Source organism: Maniola hyperantus, chromosome 19 (assembly GCF_902806685.2).
Source record: "Maniola hyperantus chromosome 19, iAphHyp1.2, whole genome shotgun sequence".
NCBI lineage: Eukaryota > Metazoa > Arthropoda > Insecta > Lepidoptera > Nymphalidae > Maniola > Maniola hyperantus.
The window spans coordinates 818661-837866 of record NC_048554.1 but is presented as its reverse complement, the minus strand read 5'-3'; the positions used below and the strand labels follow the sequence as shown (position 1 = coordinate 837866).

Genomic DNA, 19206 nt, shown 5'->3' with positions numbered 1-19206 from the left:
ACTTTGCACCGCAGTCCACATAACACTTTCACTAGGACTTTATAATATTGTACTTTTGACATGACAGTTGACACAGAGCAAATATGGCGAGTGAGTTCTCAAAATGACGAGTGAGTCGACAGTGTATCAACATTATACAGAAAATTTAGCTTCCACTTTGCACCGCAGTCCACATAACACTTTCACTAGGACTTTATAATATTGTACTTTTGACATGACAGTTGACACAGAGCAAATATGGCGAGTGAGTTCTCAAAATGACGAGTGAGTCGACAGTGTATCAACATTATACAGAAAATTTAGCTTCCACTTTGCACCGCAGTCCACAGAACACTTTCACTAGGACCAGCACGACCAGCACGCACACTTGCCACTGGTGCACAGTCTATATCTTGGGCAGCTTGGGCGCGCTGACCAGCGGGTTGGCCTGCTGCAGGTAGTGCAGCGCGTGCGCCTTGTAGTCGTACGCGCAGCCGTGCACCTCGGCGTAGCGATGCGGCGCGCAGAACTCCGCACCACATCTGCAGGGGGAAATAGGCTACTTGACTCATATCTAATTTCGTCCAATAAATGATTATTTATTATAGTATTTTGCGTAAGACAACGAAATATATCAATAACAATTATTAAAAACGCAGGATGGATATATAAATCCAATTAAAAAAAATACAGTTTTTATTTTTATTTGAAACGCAGAAAACGCTGTCAGCCATGATGTGACAATGTGTAAATATGTAAACAAAGAAATGTCATCCCTATGTAAACTAGTATAGAAGTCATGTTTATTAAACTTTGGGAAGTTATGCTGTTGTTTACAAATGCATGACGTCAGAGCACAGATAATCTATCGGCCAAACATGGCCGACAGTGTTTTCACCTGTCTAAGAAAAATATATTTTTAAATTAAAGTTTTACGGTTTTTAGGGCGCAAAAAAATATAGCGTTAATTTTTTTGATCTAATAGGACAAATATCAACCATTTAAGACCTACTTAAAAAAAGTGTCAACTAGCCTATACATTCATATCAAAGTGTTCATCCATCCATCCATACTAATATTATAAATGCGAAAGTGTGTATATCTATCTGTCTGTGTTCCGTATTTGTGATATCTCTATATATAAAAACTAGCTTATGCTCGCGACTTCGTCCGCGTGGACTACTAAATTTCAAAACCTATTTCACCCCCTTAGGAGTTGAATTTTCAAAAATCCTTTCTTAGCGGATGCCTACGTCATAATAGCTATGTGCATTCCAAACTACGTCATAATAGCTATGTGCATTACAAATTTCAGCCCGATCCGTCCAGTAGTTTGAGCTGTGCGTTGATAGATCAGTCAGTCAGTCAGTCAGTCAGTCAGTCAGTCAGTCAGTCAGTCAGTCAGTCAGTCAGTCAGTCACTCAGTCACCTTTTCCTTTTATATATATAGAAGATGAATCGCTGAATGTGTTGCTGATCGCAAATCTCGAGAACAGCTGAACCGGTTTCGCTAATTCTTTTTTTATAATATTCCTTGAAGTACGAGGATGGTTCTTACGGAGAGAAAATTTTTAAAAAAAATCGTGAAAAAGAATCGACTGTTAGGCGGTACGAAGTTCGCCGGGGCAGCTAGTCTTTAATAAGTCTAGCACAAAACAGCTCCACTTCTTTCCAAATTTTTAGTATATATAAATATTACAATCGGTCGGGGTTTAAAATGCGGCCACTTCTAAAACGGGATGGCTAATCAAAAGCGGCAACACATAACAGTGCTGTCAACTGCTGTCATGCGAATTTGACGCTTACAAGCCTCTAACGGCTCTCGGCACAAAAACCGCATTATAGACGCGGAGTTCAGCAATCTGGGACCAGAATCGGCAACCCTGAACCTTACCAGCGCAACTGGGGGTCCCCTACAACGGCGCGCGTATCTCATTCCTGGTAAGTGACTGCGACTAAAGAAGAACTGCGAAGAATACCCGGCTGAGTTTGTTGTGGGCTCTTCTCAGACCTGGGCGCGTTTGGAACCCTCGTAGCTTTAGTTTTAAGTTTGCGTAATAATTATCACCACTATATCTTACAAATGTAACACCATACCAGACCATCAATACGAGTAATTTATTACCTATTTTGAATAAATCATTTGACTTTGACTTTGACTTTGACTCGTGGCGGTAAGTGACACGAGGTACAGAGTACATACCTGATACCAGCAAAATGCAGGTCGAGAAGGTGAAGCTGGATGAAGGGATCGTCGCTGGCGTCGCTCGCTGCCCACTCGGACGGTGAGTAACACGTATAGAATACATACCGGCACTTGTGCACGGTGGCGATGCTGAGGCGCTTCTTGCAGAGGCCGCAGCGTATTCTGGCGATCTTCTTCTCGGGCTTCTGTTCGGGCTCCGGCTTGGGCTCGTCGAACGCCAGCAGCCTGGCGGCGTCGGTCTCCGCGATGTTGGAGATGCGTCGCTGGCGTCGCTCGCTGCCCACTCGGACGGTGAGTAACACGTATAGAATACATACCGGCACTTGTGCACGGTGGCGATGCTGAGGCCCTTCTTGCAGAGGCCGCAGCGTATTCTGGCGATCTTCTTCTCGGGCTTCTGTTCGGGCTCCGGCTTGGGCTCGTCGAACGCCAGCAGCCTGGCGGCGTCGGTCTCCGCGATGTTGGAGATGCGTCGCTGGCGTCGCTCGCTGCCCACTCGGACGGTGAGTAACACGTATAGAATACATACCGGCACTTGTGCACGGTGGCGATGCTGAGGCGCTTCTTGCAGAGGCCGCAGCGTATTCTGGCGATCTTCTTCTCGGGCTTCTGTTCGGGCTCCGGCTTGGGCTCGTCGAACGCCAGCAGCCTGGCGGCGTCGGTCTCCGCGATGTTGGAGATGCGTCGCTGGCGTCGCTCGCTGCCCACTCGGACGGTGAGTAACACGTATAGAATACATACCGGCACTTGTGCACGGTGGCGATGCTGAGGCGCTTCTTGCAGAGGCCGCAGCGTATTCTGGCGATCTTCTTCTCGGGCTTCTGTTCGGGCTCCGGCTTGGGCTCGTCGAACGCCAGCAGCCTGGCGGCGTCGGTCTCCGCGATGTTGGAGATGCGTCGCTGGCGTCGCTCGCTGCCCACTCGGACGGTGAGTAACACGTATAGAATACATACCGGCACTTGTGCACGGTGGCGATGCTGAGGCGCTTCTTGCAGAGGCCGCAGCGTATTCTGGCGATCTTCTTCTCGGGCTTCTGTTCGGGCTCCGGCTTGGGCTCGTCGAACGCCAGCAGCCTGGCGGCGTCGGTCTCCGCGATGTTGGAGATGCGTCGCTGGCGTCGCTCGCTGCCCACTCGGACGGTGAGTAACACGTATAGAATACATACCGGCACTTGTGCACGGTGGCGATGCTGAGGCGCTTCTTGCAGAGGCCGCAGCGTATTCTGGCGATCTTCTTCTCGGGCTTCTGTTCGGGCTCCGGCTTGGGCTCGTCGAACGCCAGCAGCCTGGCGGCGTCGGTCTCCGCGATGTTGGAGATGCGTCGCTGGCGTCGCTCGCTGCCCACTCGGACGGTGAGTAACACGTATAGAATACATACCGGCACTTGTGCACGGTGGCGATGCTGAGGCGCTTCTTGCAGAGGCCGCAGCGTATTCTGGCGATCTTCTTCTCGGGCTTCTGTTCGGGCTCCGGCTTGGGCTCGTCGAACGCCAGCAGCCTGGCGGCGTCGGTCTCCGCGATGTTGGAGATGCGTCGCTGGCGTCGCTCGCTGCCCACTCGGACGGTGAGTAACACGTATAGAATACATACCGGCACTTGTGCACGGTGGCGATGCTGAGGCGCTTCTTGCAGAGGCCGCAGCGTATTCTGGCGATCTTCTTCTCGGGCTTCTGTTCGGGCTCCGGCTTGGGCTCGTCGAACGCCAGCAGCCTGGCGGCGTCGGTCTCCGCGATGTTGGAGATGCGTCGCTGGCGTCGCTCGCTGCCCACTCGGACGGTGAGTAACACGTATAGAATACATACCGGCACTTGTGCACGGTGGCGATGCTGAGGCGCTTCTTGCAGAGGCCGCAGCGTATTCTGGCGATCTTCTTCTCGGGCTTCTGTTCGGGCTCCGGCTTGGGCTCGTCGAACGCCAGCAGCCTGGCGGCGTCGGTCTCCGCGATGTTGGAGATGCGTCGCTGGCGTCGCTCGCTGCCCACTCGGACGGTGAGTAACACGTATAGAATACATACCGGCACTTGTGCACGGTGGCGATGCTGAGGCGCTTCTTGCAGAGGCCGCAGCGTATTCTGGCGATCTTCTTCTCGGGCTTCTGTTCGGGCTCCGGCTTGGGCTCGTCGAACGCCAGCAGCCTGGCGGCGTCGGTCTCCGCGATGTTGGAGATGCGTCGCTGGCGTCGCTCGCTGCCCACTCGGACGGTGAGTAACACGTATAGAATACATACCGGCACTTGTGCACGGTGGCGATGCTGAGGCGCTTCTTGCAGAGGCCGCAGCGTATTCTGGCGATCTTCTTCTCGGGCTTCTGTTCGGGCTCCGGCTTGGGCTCGTCGAACGCCAGCAGCCTGGCGGCGTCGGTCTCCGCGATGTTGGAGATGCGTCGCTGGCGTCGCTCGCTGCCCACTCGGACGGTGAGTAACACGTATAGAATACATACCGGCACTTGTGCACGGTGGCGATGCTGAGGCGCTTCTTGCAGAGGCCGCAGCGTATTCTGGCGATCTTCTTCTCGGGCTTCTGTTCGGGCTCCGGCTTGGGCTCGTCGAACGCCAGCAGCCTGGCGGCGTCGGTCTCCGCGATGTTGGAGATGCGTCGCTGGCGTCGCTCGCTGCCCACTCGGACGGTGAGTAACACGTATAGAATACATACCGGCACTTGTGCACGGTGGCGATGCTGAGGCGCTTCTTGCAGAGGCCGCAGCGTATTCTGGCGATCTTCTTCTCGGGCTTCTGTTCGGGCTCCGGCTTGGGCTCGTCGAACGCCAGCAGCCTGGCGGCGTCGGTCTCCGCGATGTTGGAGATGCGTCGCTGGCGTCGCTCGCTGCCCACTCGGACGGTGAGTAACACGTATAGAATACATACCGGCACTTGTGCACGGTGGCGATGCTGAGGCGCTTCTTGCAGAGGCCGCAGCGTATTCTGGCGATCTTCTTCTCGGGCTTCTGTTCGGGCTCCGGCTTGGGCTCGTCGAACGCCAGCAGCCTGGCGGCGTCGGTCTCCGCGATGTTGGAGATGCGTCGCTGGCGTCGCTCGCTGCCCACTCGGACGGTGAGTAACACGTATAGAATACATACCGGCACTTGTGCACGGTGGCGATGCTGAGGCGCTTCTTGCAGAGGCCGCAGCGTATTCTGGCGATCTTCTTCTCGGGCTTCTGTTCGGGCTCCGGCTTGGGCTCGTCGAACGCCAGCAGCCTGGCGGCGTCGGTCTCCGCGATGTTGGAGATGCGTCGCTGGCGTCGCTCGCTGCCCACTCGGACGGTGAGTAACACGTATAGAATACATACCGGCACTTGTGCACGGTGGCGATGCTGAGGCGCTTCTTGCAGAGGCCGCAGCGTATTCTGGCGATCTTCTTCTCGGGCTTCTGTTCGGGCTCCGGCTTGGGCTCGTCGAACGCCAGCAGCCTGGCGGCGTCGGTCTCCGCGATGTTGGAGATGCGTCGCTGGCGTCGCTCGCTGCCCACTCGGACGGTGAGTAACACGTATAGAATACATACCGGCACTTGTGCACGGTGGCGATGCTGAGGCGCTTCTTGCAGAGGCCGCAGCGTATTCTGGCGATCTTCTTCTCGGGCTTCTGTTCGGGCTCCGGCTTGGGCTCGTCGAACGCCAGCAGCCTGGCGGCGTCGGTCTCCGCGATGTTGGAGATGCGTCGCTGGCGTCGCTCGCTGCCCACTCGGACGGTGAGTAACACGTATAGAATACATACCGGCACTTGTGCACGGTGGCGATGCTGAGGCGCTTCTTGCAGAGGCCGCAGCGTATTCTGGCGATCTTCTTCTCGGGCTTCTGTTCGGGCTCCGGCTTGGGCTCGTCGAACGCCAGCAGCCTGGCGGCGTCGGTCTCCGCGATGTTGGAGATGCGTCGCTGGCGTCGCTCGCTGCCCACTCGGACGGTGAGTAACACGTATAGAATACATACCGGCACTTGTGCACGGTGGCGATGCTGAGGCGCTTCTTGCAGAGGCCGCAGCGTATTCTGGCGATCTTCTTCTCGGGCTTCTGTTCGGGCTCCGGCTTGGGCTCGTCGAACGCCAGCAGCCTGGCGGCGTCGGTCTCCGCGATGTTGGAGATGCGTCGCTGGCGTCGCTCGCTGCCCACTCGGACGGTGAGTAACACGTATAGAATACATACCGGCACTTGTGCACGGTGGCGATGCTGAGGCGCTTCTTGCAGAGGCCGCAGCGTATTCTGGCGATCTTCTTCTCGGGCTTCTGTTCGGGCTCCGGCTTGGGCTCGTCGAACGCCAGCAGCCTGGCGGCGTCGGTCTCCGCGATGTTGGAGATGCGTCGCTGGCGTCGCTCGCTGCCCACTCGGACGGTGAGTAACACGTATAGAATACATACCGGCACTTGTGCACGGTGGCGATGCTGAGGCGCTTCTTGCAGAGGCCGCAGCGTATTCTGGCGATCTTCTTCTCGGGCTTCTGTTCGGGCTCCGGCTTGGGCTCGTCGAACGCCAGCAGCCTGGCGGCGTCGGTCTCCGCGATGTTGGAGATGCGTCGCTGGCGTCGCTCGCTGCCCACTCGGACGGTGAGTAACACGTATAGAATACATACCGGCACTTGTGCACGGTGGCGATGCTGAGGCGCTTCTTGCAGAGGCCGCAGCGTATTCTGGCGATCTTCTTCTCGGGCTTCTGTTCGGGCTCCGGCTTGGGCTCGTCGAACGCCAGCAGCCTGGCGGCGTCGGTCTCCGCGATGTTGGAGATGCGTCGCTGGCGTCGCTCGCTGCCCACTCGGACGGTGAGTAACACGTATAGAATACATACCGGCACTTGTGCACGGTGGCGATGCTGAGGCGCTTCTTGCAGAGGCCGCAGCGTATTCTGGCGATCTTCTTCTCGGGCTTCTGTTCGGGCTCCGGCTTGGGCTCGTCGAACGCCAGCAGCCTGGCGGCGTCGGTCTCCGCGATGTTGGAGATGCGTCGCTGGCGTCGCTCGCTGCCCACTCGGACGGTGAGTAACACGTATAGAATACATACCGGCACTTGTGCACGGTGGCGATGCTGAGGCGCTTCTTGCAGAGGCCGCAGCGTATTCTGGCGATCTTCTTCTCGGGCTTCTGTTCGGGCTCCGGCTTGGGCTCGTCGAACGCCAGCAGCCTGGCGGCGTCGGTCTCCGCGATGTTGGAGATGCGTCGCTGGCGTCGCTCGCTGCCCACTCGGACGGTGAGTAACACGTATAGAATACATACCGGCACTTGTGCACGGTGGCGATGCTGAGGCGCTTCTTGCAGAGGCCGCAGCGTATTCTGGCGATCTTCTTCTCGGGCTTCTGTTCGGGCTCCGGCTTGGGCTCGTCGAACGCCAGCAGCCTGGCGGCGTCGGTCTCCGCGATGTTGGAGATGCGTCGCTGGCGTCGCTCGCTGCCCACTCGGACGGTGAGTAACACGTATAGAATACATACCGGCACTTGTGCACGGTGGCGATGCTGAGGCGCTTCTTGCAGAGGCCGCAGCGTATTCTGGCGATCTTCTTCTCGGGCTTCTGTTCGGGCTCCGGCTTGGGCTCGTCGAACGCCAGCAGCCTGGCGGCGTCGGTCTCCGCGATGTTGGAGATGCGTCGCTGGCGTCGCTCGCTGCCCACTCGGACGGTGAGTAACACGTATAGAATACATACCGGCACTTGTGCACGGTGGCGATGCTGAGGCGCTTCTTGCAGAGGCCGCAGCGTATTCTGGCGATCTTCTTCTCGGGCTTCTGTTCGGGCTCCGGCTTGGGCTCGTCGAACGCCAGCAGCCTGGCGGCGTCGGTCTCCGCGATGTTGGAGATGCGTCGCTGGCGTCGCTCGCTGCCCACTCGGACGGTGAGTAACACGTATAGAATACATACCGGCACTTGTGCACGGTGGCGATGCTGAGGCGCTTCTTGCAGAGGCCGCAGCGTATTCTGGCGATCTTCTTCTCGGGCTTCTGTTCGGGCTCCGGCTTGGGCTCGTCGAACGCCAGCAGCCTGGCGGCGTCGGTCTCCGCGATGTTGGAGATGCGTCGCTGGCGTCGCTCGCTGCCCACTCGGACGGTGAGTAACACGTATAGAATACATACCGGCACTTGTGCACGGTGGCGATGCTGAGGCGCTTCTTGCAGAGGCCGCAGCGTATTCTGGCGATCTTCTTCTCGGGCTTCTGTTCGGGCTCCGGCTTGGGCTCGTCGAACGCCAGCAGCCTGGCGGCGTCGGTCTCCGCGATGTTGGAGATGCGTCGCTGGCGTCGCTCGCTGCCCACTCGGACGGTGAGTAACACGTATAGAATACATACCGGCACTTGTGCACGGTGGCGATGCTGAGGCGCTTCTTGCAGAGGCCGCAGCGTATTCTGGCGATCTTCTTCTCGGGCTTCTGTTCGGGCTCCGGCTTGGGCTCGTCGAACGCCAGCAGCCTGGCGGCGTCGGTCTCCGCGATGTTGGAGATGCGTCGCTGGCGTCGCTCGCTGCCCACTCGGACGGTGAGTAACACGTATAGAATACATACCGGCACTTGTGCACGGTGGCGATGCTGAGGCGCTTCTTGCAGAGGCCGCAGCGTATTCTGGCGATCTTCTTCTCGGGCTTCTGTTCGGGCTCCGGCTTGGGCTCGTCGAACGCCAGCAGCCTGGCGGCGTCGGTCTCCGCGATGTTGGAGATGCGTCGCTGGCGTCGCTCGCTGCCCACTCGGACGGTGAGTAACACGTATAGAATACATACCGGCACTTGTGCACGGTGGCGATGCTGAGGCGCTTCTTGCAGAGGCCGCAGCGTATTCTGGCGATCTTCTTCTCGGGCTTCTGTTCGGGCTCCGGCTTGGGCTCGTCGAACGCCAGCAGCCTGGCGGCGTCGGTCTCCGCGATGTTGGAGATGCGTCGCTGGCGTCGCTCGCTGCCCACTCGGACGGTGAGTAACACGTATAGAATACATACCGGCACTTGTGCACGGTGGCGATGCTGAGGCGCTTCTTGCAGAGGCCGCAGCGTATTCTGGCGATCTTCTTCTCGGGCTTCTGTTCGGGCTCCGGCTTGGGCTCGTCGAACGCCAGCAGCCTGGCGGCGTCGGTCTCCGCGATGTTGGAGATGCGTCGCTGGCGTCGCTCGCTGCCCACTCGGACGGTGAGTAACACGTATAGAATACATACCGGCACTTGTGCACGGTGGCGATGCTGAGGCGCTTCTTGCAGAGGCCGCAGCGTATTCTGGCGATCTTCTTCTCGGGCTTCTGTTCGGGCTCCGGCTTGGGCTCGTCGAACGCCAGCAGCCTGGCGGCGTCGGTCTCCGCGATGTTGGAGATGCGTCGCTGGCGTCGCTCGCTGCCCACTCGGACGGTGAGTAACACGTATAGAATACATACCGGCACTTGTGCACGGTGGCGATGCTGAGGCGCTTCTTGCAGAGGCCGCAGCGTATTCTGGCGATCTTCTTCTCGGGCTTCTGTTCGGGCTCCGGCTTGGGCTCGTCGAACGCCAGCAGCCTGGCGGCGTCGGTCTCCGCGATGTTGGAGATGCGTCGCTGGCGTCGCTCGCTGCCCACTCGGACGGTGAGTAACACGTATAGAATACATACCGGCACTTGTGCACGGTGGCGATGCTGAGGCGCTTCTTGCAGAGGCCGCAGCGTATTCTGGCGATCTTCTTCTCGGGCTTCTGTTCGGGCTCCGGCTTGGGCTCGTCGAACGCCAGCAGCCTGGCGGCGTCGGTCTCCGCGATGTTGGAGATGCGTCGCTGGCGTCGCTCGCTGCCCACCTCGCGGCTGCGCGGCGGCGAGTGACGCGAGAGGTCCAAGCCCTCGTCACTCAGGTGTAAGTGCTCCCGGTTGCGATGCCGACTCAGCGCTGGCAAGATCCTGGGGGAGTTTCAGGTTGACTTTTAAGGCTAGCTACAATGTTATCAGCAATAATGTGGACTAACTTATGCTCGCGACTTTGTCCGCGTGGGCTACACAAATTTCAAACTCCTATTTCATCCCCTTAGGGATTGAATTTTCAAAAATTCTTTCTTAGCGGACGCCTACGTCATAATAGCTATCTGCATGCCAAATTCCAGCCCGATCCGTCCAGTAGTTTGAGCTGTGCGTTGATAGATCAGTCAGTCAGTCAGTCACTTTTTTCTTTTATATATTTAGACTAGCTTATGCTCGCGACTTCGTCCGCGTGGACTACAAAATTTCAAACCCCTATTTAACCCCCTTAGGAGTTGAATTTTCAAAAATCCTTTCTTAGCGGATGCCTACGTCATAATAGCTATCTGCATGCCAAATTTCAGCCCGATCCGTCCAGTAGTTTGAGCTGTGCGTTGATAGATCAGTCAGTCAGTCAGTCAGTCAGTCAGTCATTCAGTCAGTCAGTCAGTCACCTTTTCCTTTTATTATATATTTAGATGAGCGCCAGATAATATAAGTCTTATAATGTTTTTCTTCCACTTGCGCGGAAATTTCTTTATTTAAAAAATAAACCTCAAATAATTTTTAAATTGATATCACCCATTGCAAAGTAAGATTTGGAGACTTGTTGTGACACCAACTGTCGCGTACATATGGATAAAGTACCAGGAGATCATAGGAGCATAAGAGATTCACAGTTGAGACTAGGCTCAGGCACTCTAGAAACTGTACAAACTGCAATGTAACTTTTTTCTCTCTAACTGTAACACTCTCTCTCTCTAAGTGGGTAACTCTTCAGTTTCTCCGCATCAGAGGTGAACGAGAGAGAGAGAGTGCAAGGGTGGAAACAGAGCGCTACCCAGCTCATATGACGTAATTCTTGGATTGGACTCAATTTGGCTAAAGACCCAGCCTGACCTAATTCGTGTACCATCATGTCTGAAGTTAATACATACCGGTTCCTCTTGAGTTTCTCCAGGTCGGAGGTGGAGGAGGAGAACAGCGCGTCGGAGAGCGGCGGCGCGCGCGGCGCGTGGCGTGCGGCGCGCACGGGCAGCGCAGAGGCGGAGCGCGGCGCGCTGCCCAGCTGCGTGCTGGAGCCGAAGCCGCGCGCCCGCCAGCCACCCGCCTCGCCACCCACTAGTGGACCTGTGGACAAAGACATCAAACAATAAACTGTGGAACCGACTCCCTTCAGCCGTGTCACAGTTCACGACAGTTCGGGAATTTTTACAAAACGTCGAAGCTTCCATGTAACTGGCAGGCGTCAAATGTTACTACATTTGACGCAGGTTTTCTTTGAGATTTCGTCACCCTAGCCTAATTTTTGACATATTATCCATTCAGGATCAAACCGAGTCTCCTATAGCTACTTCTTTTTCACCTTTCACTACAGAGCTCGGGTCTCCTCTCAGAATGATAAGAGTTTTGACCATAGTCTACTACTAGACCCCATAATAATATAATAATAGCTGCAAATGTTCATGCGCGACGGTAATCACTTAACATCAGGTGACCCGCCTGCTCGCTATTTCTATTTAAAAAAAAACTCAAACCAACTCACCATACTCAGCGGCGGGTATGGGCGCCAGGTTCTTGGCGGTGAGCGGCGGCGAGTCCTGCCGCAGACACTCCTCGCTGTCCAGACACTCCTCCAAGATGGCCGCCTCCTCGCCGCCCTCGCGAGCCTTCACCAGGATCGACCCGGCTAGGGCGTCTGACAGCTTCAACCTATCAAATAAATTAATAAATATTACCTTTTACTCGTAAAAAATGTATGGGGTAAGATTTTTGTGATTTCATTGTAACCAAATTAATGAATTAAACATACATTTAAAAAACAGTCGAAAAAACGGACCAAATTGAGAACCACGTCCTTTTTGGAAGTCGGTTAAAAACCAACATTCTCATAGGTATGTCATTAGTGAATCCTCTCACTCACATATAAGTAATCTGTGTTTAGTGTATGACTATGAGAGCTTTGTTTCCATTCGTCGACTGGGGGGAGAGGGAGAGGGGAGGAGGGGGAGGGAGAGGGAGAAAGAGAGAGCGAAGGGGGGAGGGGGAGATAGAAATGAGGAGGAAAGAAGGAAACGGGAAGAGGGAGAGCGGAAAAGCGAGAGCGAACGAGAGGAAGAGGGGGAGAGAGAGATAAAGAGGTTATACACTAAGAATTGGTCGCCTACCTCTCATCATGCACAGCATCTTGTATAGACTGATCTGAGTCAGTCCTCGTGCCAATGGGAGGCAACAGAGTGTACCGGTCCACGAAGGAGCAGTCATAGTCATATCTAGTGTAGTTGCCATCATAGAGAGGGGCAAACATGTCCTCTGCCTCACTGTACGGGTTGTATGTCTGGGTTGCAGAGAAAGATGGAGGGGCATGCAGGGACAGAGAGGAAGGGAGAATGATAGAAGGAGAGGGAGAGAAAAATTATGGCCTACCTTTCATCATGCACAGCATCAGATTAGATTTATAGAGAGAGTGAGAGAGAAAGAGAGAGAGGGAGAGAGAGAGAGAAAGAGAAGTTACACTCTAAAAAATGGTTGCTTACCTCTCATCATGCACAGCATCTTGTATAGACTGATCTGAGTCAGTCCTTGTGCCAATGGGGGGCAACAGAGTGTATCGGTCCGCGAAGGAGCAGTCATAGTCATATCTGGTGTAGTTGCCATCGTAGAGAGGGGCAAACATGTCCTCCGCCTCACTGTACGGGTTGTATGTCCGGGTCGCAAAGTCCGGCCCGTCGTCGAGCAGGCTGGGGACGGATAGGGTTTCCTCAGAACGTGTTTTCTGTATGTCGTGCTTTTCACCTGGAAATAAGGTTAGGTGTTGTTGAAATAGAGCTAGTACTAATGTACAGCAACTTTAGAGGCTAGAGCTACTTGAGTAGTACCCTAGCTACTGTACGTCGGCTATTTTTTTTTAAATAAATAAATAAATTTAAATTTTATTTCATAGAGTACACCGGCAGCTACGTATGTTTCTTTGATTTCACGTTATTTTTAATAGACTAAGCAGCTTTCGCTGATGCGTCTATATCTATCTAATTGTAACTGTTTGTCTCTACAAAATAAAATAAATTAAAAAATTAAATTCTAGTTTTCCAAATGTTTGTCCAATCTATTATTGAACTGGTTAACAGAACTTGACATAACCACATCCTTAGGCAATTTATTCCATATGTGCCCGGGATCGAACCCCGACCTCCCGAATGGGAGGCGGACGTCGTAACCACTAGGCTATTACGGCTAGAGCACTCTACTACAGTTATATTATAAACGTTATTCTAAGTATCTAGCTCACCAGGCCTGAGCGCGCGACGCTGTACGGACAGACTCTCCATGCGGCGCCGCAAGTCCAACATCTTGCCCATCGTGACGGCGTTCTCGTGCAGGGCGCCCGCCACCTCGTCCGCCTCCGCCTCCACCAGGTGACTGAGGGACGACGAGTCTGCAACACATTCCGAATTTAGATATTTCAATAAAAAAAACATTTTTTTCGACATTTTGCAGGATAATTCAAAAACTATGCTACATAAAAATAAATAAAAATCTGTTTTAGAATGCACAGGTGAAGACCTCTCATATGATACCCCACTTGATATAATTATCTTACTTAGAAAATTGAAAATACTAATTATTAGTTCACGACCACAATTTAAATTTTTTTGTGTGTTGTAAGCCTAAATTCACGGTTTTTAGATTATTCCCCCAATGTCAGCTATAAGATCTACCTACCTGCCAAATTTCATGATTTTAGGTCAATGGGACGTACCCTGTAGGTTTCTTGACAGACCGACAGACAGACAGACAGACAGACAACAAAGTGATCCTATAAGGGTTCCGTTTTCCTTTTGAGGTACAGAGCCCTAAAAACCAGCCAAGTGCGAGTTGGACTCGCGCACCGAGGGTTCTGTAGGCCACTATTACCCTGTTTAGCAAGTTTCAGCACTTCGATTGCGGTAAACTGACAGCTACAATGTCACTATTGCAATCACCTCTGATTGGCTGATGCTAGCTCAGTATTGGCTACAATACATTGTTGCAACAAGAATACCATAAAACAAGGAAGCCAGCACGTTTCGCGTGATCCTTGCTATGATTTAAACACAGCACAGCCGTACAAAGCGCAGTGCAGCATGTCTTGTTTGTATCTTCATCACAATCTAAGGAGAGCGATGGAGCATAGCACAGCTCAGTGTTGATTGGTCACCCAAAGCCTACAAGAATGCTCACATTTAGCGTGATCCAGCGGCGAGTATGTGCCGTCCTTGTTCTCGCGCACGCGCACCAGGTTGACCCGCTCCCCCTCGCGGAACACCAGCACCGTGGCCTTGCAGCCGCTACCGGACCCAGAACTACCCCACTCGCTCTCATCTCTGTGGACAACACAACTATTATTACATTTTTTGCCAATGAAAAATCTGTACGAGAGCGGTGTGCAGGCTCGACCGTACCCAAGGGAGATCTCCCACCGAGCGGTTGGACTTGCTCGGTAGCGCCAGCTTCAACGATATTTAGGAGATAACAGATTTGTAGAGCTTTGTCTCTGTCGTTGAGACCGACAAAACGTCGTATAGGTATGAATAACAGATATTTAGGAGATTTGTAGAGCATTGTCTCTGTCGTTGAGACTGACAAAACATCGTATAGATATGAATAACAGAGACATTTAGAAGGAGATAGCAGATTTGTAGTGTTGTCTCTGCCATTGAGACAGACAAAACGTTATATAGGTATGAGTGACAGAGACAATACTCTACAAAGCGAAAATGTCATTCTAAAGGCCGATGTGTATTACTTTCTGCCACATACTGTAGGTACCAGCGTCTAGCAGTCACTTTGTGGAACAACCTTTAGTATGACAGATCAATGATTTATAGGAAGGAAGGGGGTGGATGTTGCCCTATGGAGGTATGGATTGTGCGATGCTAAGAAAAATACTCACCTGTTGGAGTGCAGCAGACGCTCGATGTCCCGCCATGGCTCGGGCTGCGGCAGGCGGCGCGTGGCCACGGGCCCGCCGCGCAGCCCTAGCACGAGGCGCAGTCTCGCGCCGTCGCCTATGGCGTGGTCCTTTAGCGACAACGCGTCGTCCAGCTCACGCAGGTTGTATAGAAGGTGCTGTTGCGATACTGGGATACCTGAAAAAAAAGAGATGGCATTATATTAAAGAGCAACTGCAGAGTTTCTTGCTTCTTTTCGTTAGGAAAGCCATTCTAAACGCTGCCAGATGCATTTGATGATTCAAAAGTACTTGTGGAAATTTATTTGAATTAAAAAAACCTGCCAAGTGCGAGTCAGGCCCGCGCACCGAGGGTTCCGTACTGCAGCCGTATTTATTCAACATTTTGCACGATAATTCAAAAACTATGATGCATAAAAATAAATAAAAATCTGTTTTAGAATGTACAGGTGAAGCCCTTTCATATGATACCCCACTTGATATAGTTATCTTACTTAGAAAATTGAAAATACTAATTATTAGTTCATGACCACAATTTAATTTTTTTTGTGTGATGTAACCACAAATTCACGTATTTCAGATTTTTCCCCAAATGTCAGCTATAAGATCTACCTACCTGCCAAATTTCATGATTCTAGGTCAACGGGAAGTACCCTGTAGGTTTCTTGACAGACCGACAGACAGACAGACAGACAACAAAGTGATCCTATAGGGTTCGGTTTTTCCTTTTGAGGTACGGAACCCTAAAAACGTCTAAAATTCTAGATGTAGCAATCAAGAAAATGATGCAAGAACTAGACACATGTATGATCTCATACAAAGGTAACACTATTGTAGGTGGTGTAGGTATAAATAAAGATAATTTATTGGTCTATTTGATAGTCACATAGGATTGCTGCTGATGTTCAATTCAAATTGAATTTTGAATTGAATCATATGTTGGAGTGAAGCCAATGAGAAAACACCTTACTCTCACTTTAGTGTATTTTTAAATTTCTCTTTTTAACTGAATTGAAAAAGTTTGCTTAGTACAATAAGGATCTATCAAATCCCAATAAAATAAAATCAAAATATTTAATAAAATTAATGATGAATTAGTTACTTTATTTAACATTTTATTATGCTTTATTTAAACTTTAATACATAGTTATCTTACTTAGAAAATTGAAAATACTAATTGCTAGTTTTGAGTTAAGAGGTGTTGCAACTAAAGTGACAAGCCAATTTGGTTGTTTCCTTTTCAACTAGGTAAATTTAGTTTCCACAAAGTTGTACAACTGAAGACAGCTGTTTTGGCACACACTCAAGCTGGCAGTGATTTACTGAACACATTGACCTTAGCGTAAAATTAAAAACAGTGCATGACTGAAAAAACAGCTAGGATTTATTTCCTATCAATATTTTTAGCACAACTGTTTCTGAAACGTTTGCTAAATGGGACCAATCAAAAAACTGTTGATAAGTTGATAGTAATATGGTATTTGACTAGTCAAATCAGTAACTTTTTATCAAACGTCAAAACGCGCGCTTAGTATGCGAGATTCTATGAAATACCAGTGTGTGACGTCACAATCATTTGACGTGCTTTTTTAGTTTAATCGATAATTTAAAATGGTTAATTTACACTTAAAACCAACAAAGGACGTGGATTTTACGTATTTTGGAAGACCCTCTATTTAATAATCACTGAGAAATAATTTATTTTTGATGTAGTCAAATACCCAATTTAAACTGTTCATTACTGTATTATTATTAGTATGTTTTTAGGGTTCTGTAGGGGTCCAAGTTTCTCCAGAGAAAAAAACCGGCCAAGTGTGAGTCAGGTTCGCGCACCGAGGGTTCCATAGTACAGTCGCATTTTTTCGACATTTTGCACGATAAATCAAAAACCATGATGCATAAAAATAAATAAAAATCTGTTTTGGAATGCACAGGTACCCTATCATATGGTACCTCACTTGATAATATAGCTATCTTACTTGGCAAATTGAAAATACTAATTATTAGTTCAGGACCACAAATCAATTTTTTTTGTGTGCTTTAACCACAAATATATATGTATATAAATAAGACCTACCTACCTGCCAAATTTCATGATTCTAGGTTAACACGAAGTACCCTGTAGGTTTCTTGACAGACAGACAGACGACAAAGTGATCCTATAAGGGTTCTGTTTTTCCTTTTGAGGTATGTAACCCTAAAAAGAAACCCTCATAGGATCACTTGTTGTCTATCTGTCTGTCATGTCTGTTAAGACATGATTCACCTAGCAAGCAAGTGAAAAATCAGAAAACAGGGAATTTTTGGTTACATCATAGATAAAAAATAAAGTGTTAGTTCTTGTATGATGGTACTATGAGAGACAACTCACAATTCTCCAGTTTTTTGGTCTTTGGCTCTCTGCAAAATATGTGTCATGGCATCTCGTGTTGAAATTTAACTCATAAAAACAATAACAGCATTCCGAACCAGTGGTAAATAATTTTGATGATTCAAAAGCACTTGTAAAAGTTTACTTGAATAAAAATATATACTATTTAATTCTAATAACTTTGGTTGGACTTAGTATACTTTTTTAGAAACATCAGTTTTTCAAAATTTCCACATTTTTTGGTGATAATTTATACACCACTTTTTGAGGTTAGCCACATTTTAGCAAATGTCTATTTGCAGAATTTATAGTTCAACTAGTTTACGCCCGCAACTTCGTCCACGTGGACTACACAAATTTCAAACCCCTGTCACCCCCTTAGGGGTTGAACTTTCAAAAATTCTTTCTTAGCAGATGTCTATGTCATAATAGTTATCTGAATGCCAAATTTCAGCCCAATCCGTCCAGTAGTTTGAGCTGTGCGTTGATAGATCAGTCAGTCAGTCACTGTTCATTTGTGTTGCAGAGCAGTGGACGATGGCCTACACATTTCATTCTGAGAGAAGACCTGTGAGTAATAAGCCAGTGATGGATGAGATAGGGATGGATGAGATAGGGATGGATGATGATGAGTATGTCATGTTTTGAATACACAGTTATGGCTTTTTCAATGATAACCTCTAACCCACAAAACACTAACTCAGCCAGGCTAACTTCTTTTTATTACCAAACATCTCAGTCACTTAAAACTAGTTCTTATAGATCTAATCAGTAACTACTAACTATTGATTATTTCTCAAGTCTAGATAGTGTTTGATATTTAGATAATGCTGTAATGAATAAATTAAACAAATCATCACATACTTGAAGAGATCAGATTAGATACAGATCTCATTTTATTTTGTAAATTGCAAAAAACTTTCTAGATAATAAGGATATGCAAGAAACATTCCATCAAAGTCCAATGAACTAAAATGTCACATGTTAATTGAAAATGTGATTTGAGTAAACAAATATGTATTAATAAAAACCAACTGTTTGAATGGGAATGAAGTGATTTATGTGAATGTAGTGGACATAAAACTGATAACAGAGTCTAAATTAATACTATAAAGAGCAAATCAGTGATCATTAATTGAAATTGATGCCATAAATATTGTAATTTACGCAGCGCAGTGTATCCTTTGTCAAGTGACGCACAATAACACGTCGCGAACACGTCTAGCCACTTCCACGAGTTAAGGTTGTGTAATAATCGAAATGTTAAAACTCTAGGACCCACCTTCTACCCTGAATATCTTGGACTTGATCGCGAATATGGTGTCCGAAGGCGACACGGTCATTTCGAAAGCCGTGCCCGTGAGGGTCTCCACCAAAACTTCCATCGTGGGCTGGCTCGCACCATCCTCCTGGAACCCCTTCGATCTATTCGAAAGTCTTTCTGGACATCCATGTTGTGACATTTCACACGCGTTTATCACCCACTACCTACGCCACATCGCAATTCAAACGATTTAATATCACTTCGATTGTGATAAAATGGGTAGACTCGGACAGTCACTCAGTGACGACACCGAAAAGTTTTTGCACCACTCTCTAATCTGACATTGAACATTAAATCTACTAATAAAAACGTGCGAAAAAAGCTACACAATTAGAATTTCTACAAATCCAGCACTATTTAGCAACAAAAATAATATTACATACGACCATTGAACATTGAATGAAATAATTTTTTTAGTGAATCACAGAATAAAACAAAGGCAAAGGTGTCATTAAAAATTACCATAGAATTAAAACAAAACCTAGAATAAAACCAAAGTGATACCATAGATAGTATA

The 19206-nt window shown here is 49.7% G+C and overlaps 1 protein-coding gene across 1 annotated transcript; it reads right to left on the bottom strand.

Annotated features, from left to right (window-relative positions):
- Positions 1-202: 202 nt before the first annotated feature.
- Positions 203-19101, bottom strand: LOC117991434 (AN1-type zinc finger protein 4-like). Its single transcript, XM_034979032.2, has 9 exons — positions 18648-19101; positions 14977-15172; positions 14265-14407; positions 13333-13479; positions 12581-12839; positions 11590-11756; positions 10982-11174; positions 9711-9989; positions 203-521 (listed from the first exon to the last, which is right to left on the bottom strand). The coding sequence occupies exons 1-9, from the start codon at positions 18826-18828 to the stop codon at positions 386-388; spliced, it is 1701 nt and encodes a 566-aa protein (XP_034834923.1). The 5' UTR covers positions 18829-19101; the 3' UTR covers positions 203-385.
- Positions 19102-19206: the final 105 nt, after the last annotated feature.

Bases quoted from the DNA above. Each gene is read 5' to 3' on its own strand.
- LOC117991434 (XM_034979032.2), bottom strand. From the start codon at position 18,828: ATGTCACAACATGGATGTCCAGAAAGACTTTCGAATAGATCGAAGGGG. The intron at 13,480-14,264 runs GTGAGCATTCTT...AATGTGTTGCAG, and splicing joins GCCGCTGGATCACGCTAAAT to ACTCGTCGTCCCTCAGTCAC. The intron at 9,990-10,981 runs GTATGTATTAAC...AAACTCCCCCAG, and splicing joins GAGAAACTCAAGAGGAACCG to GATCTTGCCAGCGCTGAGTC.